This window comes from Prunus mume, linkage group LG5, assembly GCF_029339155.1.
Source record: "Prunus mume cultivar Tortuosa linkage group LG5, ASM2933915v1, whole genome shotgun sequence".
NCBI lineage: Eukaryota > Viridiplantae > Streptophyta > Magnoliopsida > Rosales > Rosaceae > Prunus > Prunus mume.
The window spans coordinates 20,882,090-20,894,292 of NC_142702.1; the positions used below are offsets into that span (position 1 = coordinate 20,882,090).

Below are 12,203 nucleotides of genomic sequence, written 5' to 3' on the forward strand. Positions count from 1 at the left end.
GAATTACATCCATTCTTTCATAAAAACTTTGAGAACTCTTTCAGGCTTCCACGTCCATCAATCCTTTCATGTTACTGAGCATGCAATCATCCACATCAATTTTCATTCGATGTAAGTTTTGATGTAGGACCCAGAATTTCTACAAAGAATAGAATATCATATTAAGATAAATATAATATAAACCAGTAATTTAAAATATGAAACTTATCTTCAAATAATATTTACCTGATTCAATGTCTTCAATATCATCTGTGATCTAAAGAATATTAGTTTTTGGTGAAGAATGTAATCAATTTTGTGTGCAAATGAGTGCCTTCACTGTTCTTGGGGATAATGAACTCCTATATGGATCGAGAATGCGACCACCAGTACTGAATGTTGATTCAGATGCTACAATAGAGACAGGTATTGCCTAAACATCTCGTGCATTACAAGACAAAATCTTATGAACTCCTACACTTGCTGCCTATTGATAAGCAGTTTTTATGAAGCACGAACATGGATACGAATACAGCAATATGATACGACACGACATGCAAATACGACAAATTTCCAAAAATTATGATATGATGAGGTCCGGAATATGGCAATTAAAAAAATATATATAATTCAAAACGTATTTTAAATAACATAAATATTCAAATTCATCAAGCAAATTCAAATTTGAATAATGAAAACCACAAGTCTCAATCAACTTCAATATTTGTAATGTCTTCCCAAATTATTATTTTCCAACAAAAAGGAACTTTATTAAGAGGCAAAAGCCACGAACAGAACAAATGAACTAAGCCAGCACACATTCAGCCAAAGCAAGCAAGTATAGAGGCTAACTTAGTACACAATATAAATAAGAACATTAGTTTGGTGGTCCTAGAAGACCATCCACTTCCAACACTCCCTGAAAAGACGGTGGCAGTCTTTCAGCCCAGCAAATTTGCGCCACCGCTCTGATGCCAATACTAGTCGTTGTGTGATGTCATGCGCACATTTACGAATCTGTCACATTTATCTTGAATTTCAGCTCAATCTGAGATGTTATGCACAAATCTGTCACATTTACGAATTGTTAACAATTCTCCTTCTTGTGAATCCATATGTAGGGAAAGACGCGTTTTTCATATGCTGAGGTTGAGCAATTAGTGTCCTGCCAAACCTCAATATCAAGCTTGCAATCAACAAAGACATGTTTTTCATCTTCCAAAGCTCACTTATATCAATTCCTTAATCGTTTTATTAGTTCCTGAACTTAGACCCGATTTGCATTTGAGTCCCTCAATTTCCAAAATCGTTCCCGTGGTCCTTCAACTTCAATTTCGTTAGGACAAATGATCATGCTGTCATTTTACAAAGTAAAACATTAATAAAAATTAAAAAAAATGTAAAAACAGGCTAAACTTAGATCTATTTTTCCGAAAGAAACCTATTACCAGTCTTCTTCATCCCTCTCTTCCCTAAATGAAAAAACAGAACCATGTTTTATCAAAAATTGATACTCATAAACCAAAAAAACATCTGAGAAATTTATATCAAAACCCACCTGCACATCCTGAGCGTTGACATCAAGATGATCAGCAATGAGGAATCGGGAGAAAGAGAAAGTGGTCTCGCATATTTTCTTTACAGTGACGGAAACAAAGCATCAGAGCTCTAAGAATAGCTTTTTTCACTTATGGTAAGCATATATACTGATCAGAAGCCAAACCCAGCACCAAAAAAAAAATGGCGAGAAAGAAAGAGAGAGAGACCTGTGAAAACCCAAAAGATTTTGTTTTATTTAAATGAGAGAAACACAAAAGCAAATCCCATTCTTTAGAAACCAAAATCTAACACACAAGCACAGGCTCACAAAATCAAAAAGACGCCAAACCCAGCAGCAAAAACAAAAAATGGCGAGAAAGAAGAGGAGAGAGAGAGACCTGTGAGGCTTTGAGAGCACACAGCAGCACCACCCCAAGAGAGAAAAACAACAAACCCAATAGCTTGTTGGAATTGTGTTCAAAGCCAAAACCCATCTGGGTTCTGTACTGGCAGAGAGAGAGAATAAGAGAGTGGTTTAAAAATTAACTTTTAATTCAACAATGAATCACGTGTCTGACACGTGATGTTTTTAACAGAGATTTGGATGGAAATTGCCAAACAAATGGTGGGAGGTAAATTGACTATAAAATTTAGTACGATGGCTAAATTGGCTGATAAATTAATGGCAGAATTCCAAATATTCTATCTTGGATAGATCGTATTAGGTGCTTGGACTTGTCAGAAAACAACTTGTCTGGAAAAATTCCAATAGGCACTCAGCTCCAAAGCTTTGGTCAATCTTCTTATGGTGGAAATCCTCTACTTTGTGGATTGCCACTCGTAAGGACATGCGTTGAGGAGGAAAAAGGTCCACGACAAACTGTGTTGGTGAATCAAGACGGTAAACATAGGCTCATATCGCAAGGATTTTACATCAGCTTGGGGCTTGGGTTTGCTGTTTGATTTTGAGGAGTTTTTGGCCCTCTTTTATTGAACAGGTCATGCAGATATATATACTTCAATTTCTGGACTTGTTTCACAAATTGGTTGTACGTGAAGGCAGAAATCATCAGGCAAAAGATGCCTAATACTAGATAAATGGTAATTACTACTATCTCTCTCACATTACTATTTTTGAAATTCAATGATGCAAGTTTGTTGTTCTTTATCCCAAAATGCATGAAGATATTACAGAACATAATTAAATTTTTTTTTAAAAGAAAGGAAACATTAACTTTTTTTCTTTTGCTATATAAAAACATGCATGCATGATTTTGTATGCTGGTTATAATCATGCTTCCCTTCGTGTTTAGCAAGGCACCTTTGAGACAACATGCTTCCCTTCAGTTGAAGATAAATGAGATGGAGGACTGTTGTTTGTACTAGCTTTCGAGTTCTAGAGTGATGATGATAAGGGATCTCACTAAAATAAAGGAATCATTTATTTATAGTAAATGAGTTGTACCGTTATTTGTAAGAACTTAATGGGAACTTCACCCATGAAGTATTTGGTATGATGTTCTTGTGTACTTCATGGTTTTTTCTGATTCGAGAATGTTATCTCAATGTAGGAAATATAGACGCTTAATTGTCTTTTACTGTATTTCTCATATGGATAAAACAATGGAATAATTTGAGTTAAGTGATTTAATCACATAAATGAAAGGATTGTCAATTTGAGAAAGACACTTTACTAACATTATCTTTCCTTCTACGTAAGAAAAAAAAATACTTACTTTGAAAGTCCAGTATTTTTTAAAGTTTTTTTTTGTTTTTGTTTTTGTTTTTTTGTTTTTAAAGGTTCTCTTCTCAACATTGTAGCTGACAGATTGGCTGCTTGGGGCCACGACATTGACCAGGGTTACTGGTTTCTTGAGGAAAATCCAACTTGGCTTGGGCCTCTGTTGATAGATGACTCAATAGGGGTTACCAAAACCCGTATGATTAATACTGTTTAGCTGTTTTACCAAAAAATAAAATAAAAAAAAGTTCTCTTCTCCGTATGAAGACAAAAAAATAAGTAAAACATTTGTAATCGCCCATTGTTGGCCTCGAACCCACGACCACAAGGTTAAGAGCCTTGCTCTATAACAACTGAGCTGGAAGGGCTAAAGTTCTACTTCTCAGGATGTATATATAGTAAATACACAACATCACAGCCAATCACGTGGACTTCGAACCAAGCATGTACACTGAAGAGTCAAATCTTATAAATAATTTCATGTTTATGAGACATCCAAATACATCCAAGCATGTACACTGAAGATATTATACAATGGTAGTTTTCCAAGACTCCTTCGGCAACAATAATTTCAAATCAAATTGATAAACATTTACAGCTGATTACATCATCATCAGAATTCAATTTAGGTATTGAAGAACTAACCATCACCCCTTTATTCTCAACATCAAACATGACTGTGCTAAGCCCCTTTCCTACAACGTAAAATTTCTTCCCAACAGCTACAAGTTGACAGGGCGGCCTGGTGAGCAAGGATGACAGCCTCCCAACAGGAATACACTCCCTAAACTCCTTCTGCCACATCATCGCCCTGGTTCCTGAACTCTGATCCAACACATAGAGGGTCCCATCTACGACAACTGCTGGACCCCGCCAGCCGGCAACATGTCGGCATCTGCATGCTGCCATGTGCTACTTGATGGTTTATAAACAACAGCGTACACATGAGAAGTTACAGCAGAAGTCCCGCAGCGAATGTAGATCTTCCCATCCATGACCACAGAATTCTCAATTTCAGGGACAATGTTTGGGTCAGAGTGAAATTTCCAACTATTGGTGCAAGGGTCATAGATGTTCCAAGAATGTGGATCACTTGAATTTGAACCTAAACCACCAATCGAATATACTTTTCCATCCAATACTTCACAAGCGAATTAGCACCTGCATGCACAAATCAAATAAAAGCCAAGGCTCTTTACAATTATAATAATAACATGAAATTTAAAGACAACATTACATTAAGAATTACGTCCAGTCTTTCAAAAAAAACTTTGAGAACTCTTTCAGGCTTCCACGTACATCAATCCTTCCATGTTACTGAGCATGCAATCATTCACATCCAGTGGCGGATCCAGATTCAAAAGTCAGGTAGGCGAAACTTACCTTAAAAACTTGACGGTACGAGTGAATTTCATTCATAAAAATAAAAAGATACACTTAGTCGGGGAAACGTAATGAGATTTACCCTCATATATGCATCTCTATACATAAATAAAAAAATTTAAAAAAAATTAATGCAATGCAACACAAAACTTAAACTATTTAAATCTAAAACTAAATTAAACTATTTAAAAACTTAAGATGCATACATTTATTTTAAGAAAAAACCAATAGAAGAATACTTGTTGGCCTTAGATATGAGAAGATGCTACTAAGAGAGAATGTCCAAACTCAAGAAGAAGCTGCAAATGATAATGATTTGGGACTGTCGACTATTGCACAACCACAAGGGAATTGGCTGCTTACTTATATTGCTTCCGCCCCTTTTCTTTTTTTAAGTTTGACTGAGCCATATAACACATGTCGGTTGCTTTCAAGTTTGGATGGGCATGGGTTTACATGGATGGGTAGAAATAGCTTTGCTTACATATAGGTTTTTTTTCTTTTTTTTTTTTTTTTTTTTTTTTGTGTAGGACTGCCACTGTTAACATCAATTTTCATTCAATGCAAGTTTTGATGTAGGACCCAAAATTTCTACAAAGAATAATAAAACCAGTAATTTAAAACATGAAACTTATCTTCAAATAATATTTACCTGATTCATTGTCTTCAATATCATTTGTGATCTCAAGAATATTAGTTTTTGGTGAAGAATGTAATCAATTTTGTGTGCAAATGAGTGCCTCCACTGTTTTTGGGGATAATGAACTCTTATATGGATCAAGAATGCGACCACCAATACTAAATGTTGATTCATATGCTACATTAGAGACAAGTATTGCCAAAACACCTCATGCAATACAAGACAAATTCTTATCAACTCCTACATTTGCTGCCCATTGATAGGCAGTTGCTATGAAGCACGCACACAGATACAAATACAGTGATACGATACAACACGACATGACACGCAAATATAACAAATCTCCAAAAACTAGGATACGATAAGATCTGGGATACTGCAATTAGAAATATATATTAAAATATAATAATATAACAATATATATATAATTCCAAACATATTTTAAATAACATAAATATTCAAATTCATCAACCAAATTCAAATTTAAATTCAATTCACTCAAAACATCATCCAAATTTAGAACAACCATTCTCTAGAATAATGAAAACAAAGTCTTAACTTCAATATTTGTAGTGTCTTCCCAAGTTAGTATACCTACATATGCTAAAAAAAACTCACAAATCATATTTCTCTTTGTTAGGTAGACTACCTCGACACTCGAACCCATTTGGTAAGTAGTTCCCATTAAAAATGCATGGGTTGTTCCTAATTTTGGGTTTTAATCTAATTTTCCATTTAATATCTACTTCAGAAGTCTATATTCACTTTCTTTGGTCATGCGTGTTTATCTTCAATTCCAGCTCAATCTGAGATCTTATCCACGAATTTGTCACTTTTACTAATTATTAACGATTCTCCTTCTTGTGAATCCATATGTAGGGAAAAACGAATTTTTCATATATGCTGTGGTTGACCAATTAGTGTCTTGCCAAACCTCAATATCAAGCTTCATCAACAAAGACATGTTTTTCATCCTCCAGAGCACACTTATATCAATTCCTTATAATTGTAATTGTAAGATATATCATTATTCATGTTGTGCTTTTAACTATATTAAATCAAGATTCATAAATAACTACACCACAACGCAAATCACAATTAAACAAAATAAAATAAACAAGGAGTAAAAATACTAGTGCATGAAAGATTTACGAGGTTTGACATAATCATGTGTACATACGTATTTAGACAGAATTCACTATGAGAATAATACCAGTACAAAATACACTTGAGTTAAATCAACATAAAAACAAGAACTTTTTATTTATTTCTTATCTCTTGCTTTGCTCTTGGTTTATCTCTCAATGCAACCTGTGTTTCATCTCTTGCATGCTCATCTTTCACATGAATCGCGCTTGCTGCCCGTTAATAGACAGTTGGCTCACCCATGTTTGGTGAATTACCTATGTCAACCATGTGGTTTAGTATAATTATTATACTAGAGTTTAGGTTATGGTAACCGCTATAAATATCGCTATTAATAACGAGTTGGAACTCAGAAAGTGTTACCATGCTAAGCTGAGATTTAGAAATAACCACACCCACAATCGAGTAGAATTTTAAAAAACAAAATAAAACAGTATCTCAGCCTTCTACTCCTCCAGCTCTTGAGCAGTCTAAACCATTGGACCATAGGCCCAGCTGTCATACAGGTGGACAAACTCAGTTATATTATAGCACGTGATAGTTACGACTAATTTGGGCTGGATTAGCTTAATTAGTTAGGCTTGTTGGAAGGAATCCATTTAGTTATTGTTTATACTTCAGATCATTGGCTATATAAAAGCCTTTAATGTAATGATTAATTAATAAAATATTAAATATTAAATATAAAAAAAACAAAATATTTAAATATTTTTTTTGGTCATTGAGTTTTACACGATATTTTAATTTGGTCAATGAAATTTTGGAAAACAATTAATGTAGACTACCACGTCAGTTTTCATAGAGAATCTGAAAAGAAAAAAGATATGTTAGCAACAATCTCATGCCGGCCACTCCAATGTCATCCCCATTACTTTTAGTTGTTTTAGCAACAATTTTTTTTTTTGCCCCTCTCAATCATGGGCCCCGGGCGGTGGCCCTGGTTGCCCTGGCCAAGGGCCGGCGGGCCGGCTCTGCCTCTCAATGCACCTGTGTTTCAACTCTTACCTGGTCTTTGTTCAAATGAATCACTTGCTGCCCATTGATAGGCAGTTGGTTCAATAGGTAGTTGATTCCTATTTTGGCAGCAGCAAAATGAAGACAAAATTGTCTTCAATTTCTGCCATCATTTACTGCCACATGACTTTCTCCACCATTTACTACATAGGTCCCTTTAAAATTGCATGATGTTTTAACAAAGAGTCTGAACAGCTCTCACATTTCGCGTGGTCTAAGACTTCATTTCCGACTTCTGGATTCTCATCTCAAAGAGTCTGAAAGCCGTTTTGTCAGAATTCTTGAGGTATCAACCCTGTTTCGTCAATCTTGAGGTATCATACAATACAAGCATATATATGTACTTCACTAGTTTTGCATGTATGCTTACTTTGGTTGTGCTTTATCTTTTTCCTGAAGAGTTTCCCTTGTCCGTCTTGATCATGACTGTAGCTAACATGGCTGAAGCAAGGTGCTGCTTCAAACTCCTCTGTGCAATTGTGGTGGTGCTTTTACTAAACATGAACAGTCCTTGCATTGGATGTAGCGAGAGGGACAGGCAAGCACTCCTTGCACTCAAACAAGGCCTCGTGGGTGACGACGGAGATCGCCTCCTTTCATGGGGAATGGAAGCCCAAAACAGAAATTGTTGCCAATGGGAAGGAGTCTACTGTAGCAGCAACCAAACTGGCCATGTTGTTAAGCTTGATCTTGAAGACCAATCTTTGCGGGGTAAGATTAGTCCTGAACTCGTGAAGTTGCAACATTTGGAATATTTGAACCTTCGTTTCAATAATTTGAGTCGGAGCCAAATTCCAGATTTCATTGGATCTCTGAGCAATTTAAGACACCTCGACCTCTCTTCTGCAAATTTTGGAGGTCAAATTCCAAACCAACTTGGAAACCTTACACACTTGCAATATCTCGATCTCAGCTCTCATGGATATTCTGTTATACTCCCTAAGAACTCTATTCATGCAAAAAACCTCAATTGGCTCCCTAATCTTTCAGGGCTGAAACACTTGGACCTAAGTTCCACTAATCTCAGTGATGTTGTTGGTTGGCTGGAAGCAGTTAATATGCTTCCTAAGCTAACAAACTTGATATTAGATGGGTGTAATCTTCCTCCTCCAATTATATTCTCTGTTTCTATCATGAATTCTTCTAACTCTCTTGTTCTTGTTGATCTCTCCCGCAACAATCTCAACTCTTCAATCTTCCAATGGTTGTCCGGTACACATACCAACCTTGTTTATCTTGATCTCTCTCGGAACAATTTCAGAGGTTCCTCAATTCCTGCATCTTTTGGAAACATGAGCTCTCTTGAATATCTTATTCTCAGTGGTTGCAAACTTGAAGGAGGGTTCCCGAATTCCTTTGCCAAGCTATGTAGGCTGCGAGAGTTGGACCTTGGGGATAATAGTCTTAGTGGACAACTTTCAGACTTTGTTGAAACATCGTCCAAATGCGCTCAAAAGACAATGGAGGGTTTGGATATCTCTCATAATCCTGACATTTCGGGTTCATTGCCTGATCTTACGAACTTCGTATCATTGAAAAGCTTGTTTCTCGAGGGCAATAACTTAAGTGGAAGAATACCTGAAAGTATTGGACAGATGTCCAAGCTGGAGACTATTGGTTTTGGTTGGAATTCTTTGGAAGGAGTGATTTCAGAAACTCATTTTTCAAAACTCTCCAAATTAAGTTATTTGAGTTTATCATCTAACTCACTACTTTTAAACTTCAGTTTTGATTGGATTCCTCCCTTCCAATTGCAATTCATACAATTGAAGTCTTGTAAGATGTGGCCATCGTCTTTCCCAAAATGGCTTCAAACTCAAAAAAATTATACATGGCTTGATATTTCTGATGCTGGAATTTCTGATACCATTCCAAGTTGGTTTTGGGATTTGTCACAAAAATTAGAGATTATGGATATCTCTCACAATCAATTGAGAGGAACAGTTGGAAATATTAGATTGGAGTTTGCACCGCACCTAAATTTGAGTTGGAACCAATTGGAGGGTCCAATCCCTTCAATTCTATCAAAAGTTTCTGTTTTAGATCTCTCCCATAATAACTTTTCAGGGGGAGCTTCTTTTTTGTGTGCAACCAAGGATAGTAATTTAACCTTTCTTGATCTCTCAAGCAATCATGTATCTGGAGCAGTTCCGAATTGTTGGATCCATTTAAAAAAATTAGTCTTTCTTGATTTGAGCAATAACTATTTATTTGGAAAAATTCCAACCACAATGGGGTACTTGTTGAGTCTCAAGACACTAAGACTAAGTAACAACAGATTTGTGGGAGAGTTGCCTTCACAATTGAAGAATTGCATAAAGTTGACACTTCTTGATCTTGGGGAAAATAACTTCTCATGCTCAATACCTGAATGGTTAGGGGCTGGTCTCCCAAATTTGGCTATCTTAATCCTTCGAGGTAATCACTTCTATAGAAGCATCCCGCCCCAATTATGCCATCTGACACGCATTCAAATTTTGGATTTGTCGATGAACAACATCTATGGAACTATACCCAAATGTCTCAACAATTTTATTGTTTTGGCTCGAAAAGGAAATTCAAGCCTAACTATCGAACATATGTATACGATTCAACTGGGAGAAGGACGTTTTGGTTCGTTTTATGATGATGAAGCATCTTTAACATGGAAAGGGGTAAGGTCTAAGTACAAAAGTACTCTGGGACTTGTAAAGAGTATTGATCTCTCAAGCAATAAGTTGATTGGGGAGATTCCTAGTGAAATCACTGATCTTGTTGGTTTGGTTTCTTTAAACCTGTCGAGAAACCAATTAATAGGTCCAATACCTCCAAGGATTGGAATGCTGCAGGAGTTAGATTTCCTTGATTTATCAAGAAACCAGATTAATGGCAGAATTCCAAACAGTCTATCTCGGATAGATCGTATTGGTTACTTGGACTTGTCAGAAAACGATTTGTCTGGAAAAATTCCAATAGGCACCCAGCTCCAAAGCTTTGATCCATCTTTTTATGGTGGAAATCCTCTACTTTGTGGACTGCCACTCCTAAGGACATGCGATGAGGAGGAAAAAGGTCCAGGACAAACTGTATTGGTGAATCAAGACGATAAAGATGGGCTCATAACGCAAGGATTTTACATCAGCTTGGGGCTTGGGTTTGTTGTTGGATTTTGGGGAGTTTTTGGCACTCTTATATTTAACAGGTCATGCAGATATACATACTTCAATTTTTGGACTAGTTTCACAGATTGGTTATATGTGAAGGCAGAAATCATCAGTCAAAGGATGCCTAATACTAGATAAATGGTAATTACTACTATCTCTCTCACATACTATTTTTGAAATTCAATGATGCAAGTTAGTTGTTCTTTATCCTGAAATGCATGCAAATATTAAAGAACATAATTAATATTTATAAATAAATAAATAAATGAAGGAAACATGAACTTTATTTCTTTTGCTATATAAAAGCATGCATGCATGATTTTGTTCACTGGTTATAATCATGCCTCCCTTTGTCTTTAGCGCAAGCACCTTTAAGACGACATGCTTCCCTTCAGTTGAAGATGGACGAGACGAAGGACTGCTATTTGTACTAGCTTTCGAGTACTTGAGTGATGATGATAAGGGATCTCACTAAAATAAAGAAACCATTTATTTTATAGTAAATGAGTTGTACCGTTATTTGTAGAAGTTAATAGGAACTTCACACATGAAGTAGGGTTTAGGGTTTAGCGCCTACCATGGGGCTCGAACCAACAACCACAAGGTTACCAACTAGCTAGACGGGCTGTTCATCTACTTGCTCAGGACATATACATAATAAATACATAAATCTTACCACAGCATCACATCCAATCACATCAGTTCAACCTTTGGGGATAGGGGTGGTATGCGGTTCGGTAACTCAGCGAATTTTTACTTAAACCGCAAACCGACCGACTATTTGCGATTTGGTGATTTTTGAAACCGCAAACCGACCGCGTTTTGCGGTTTAAAACCGCAAGTTCTCAAGCATTCACAAAAGTATAAATTCACAACTTAAATAAATAAATACACAACCTCAATTTCTCAAGCATATATAAATTCACAATCTCCTCAACTTCTCAAGCATTCACAACCTAAGAAAATTAAAGTTACAATTCCAAGCATTCCAATTAAAGTTAAACTTCTCAAGCATTCCAATTCCAAATCCTTTAAAGTTACAAATCAAAAGGAAAATGCAAAGCAAAATGAATTAAAGTCACAACCAAAAAGAAAAATCCAATTCAAAGTTAATTAAAGTTACAAACTAAAAGGAAAATGCAATGCACCAATGTTACAAACTCAAGTGTTGGTGGTGAGTGGATTTGAAGAACCCCGTTGTGTTGTTTGAGCACCAATGTTATCTACAAATAAAACAACATAGTTTAGTACATTTTATTATAAGAAGAAGCATAAATAACATTAGCATAAATAAACTAATTACTTACAAGTTGTCATATGTTCCATTTCCTTGTATAATTCAACCTTATTATCCGTGCGGCTATACTTTGCGGTTTGCGGTAACTGCAAGTTTTGAAAATCAAATACAGCAAATGCGGTTCGGTTCTTAATACCGCAAATGCGGTTCAGTTTACCGCGATTTTGGTTTCATTGTAGTAAATTGTCGGTTGGTTTTTGCGGTTTTTCAGTTTTTCGGTTTAAAATGCCACCCCTACTTGGGGATGTCTAGCCGTGTTATAAATAGCTTCATGGTTTTTAATCAAGAATGGTAAACCAACAAATCTTATAAATAATTTCA

The 12,203-nt window shown here is 36.0% G+C and overlaps 1 protein-coding gene across 1 annotated transcript; it reads left to right on the forward strand.

Moving 5' to 3' along the window:
- Nucleotides 1-7,359: 7,359 nt before the first annotated feature.
- On the forward strand, nt 7,360-10,797 carry LOC148917293 (receptor-like protein EIX2). Its single transcript, XM_089051918.1, has 2 exons — nt 7,360-7,756; nt 7,875-10,797. The coding sequence occupies exon 2, from the start codon at nt 7,880-7,882 to the stop codon at nt 10,721-10,723; it is 2,844 nt and encodes a 947-aa protein (XP_088908044.1). The 5' UTR covers nt 7,360-7,756; nt 7,875-7,879; the 3' UTR covers nt 10,724-10,797.
- Nucleotides 10,798-12,203: the final 1,406 nt, after the last annotated feature.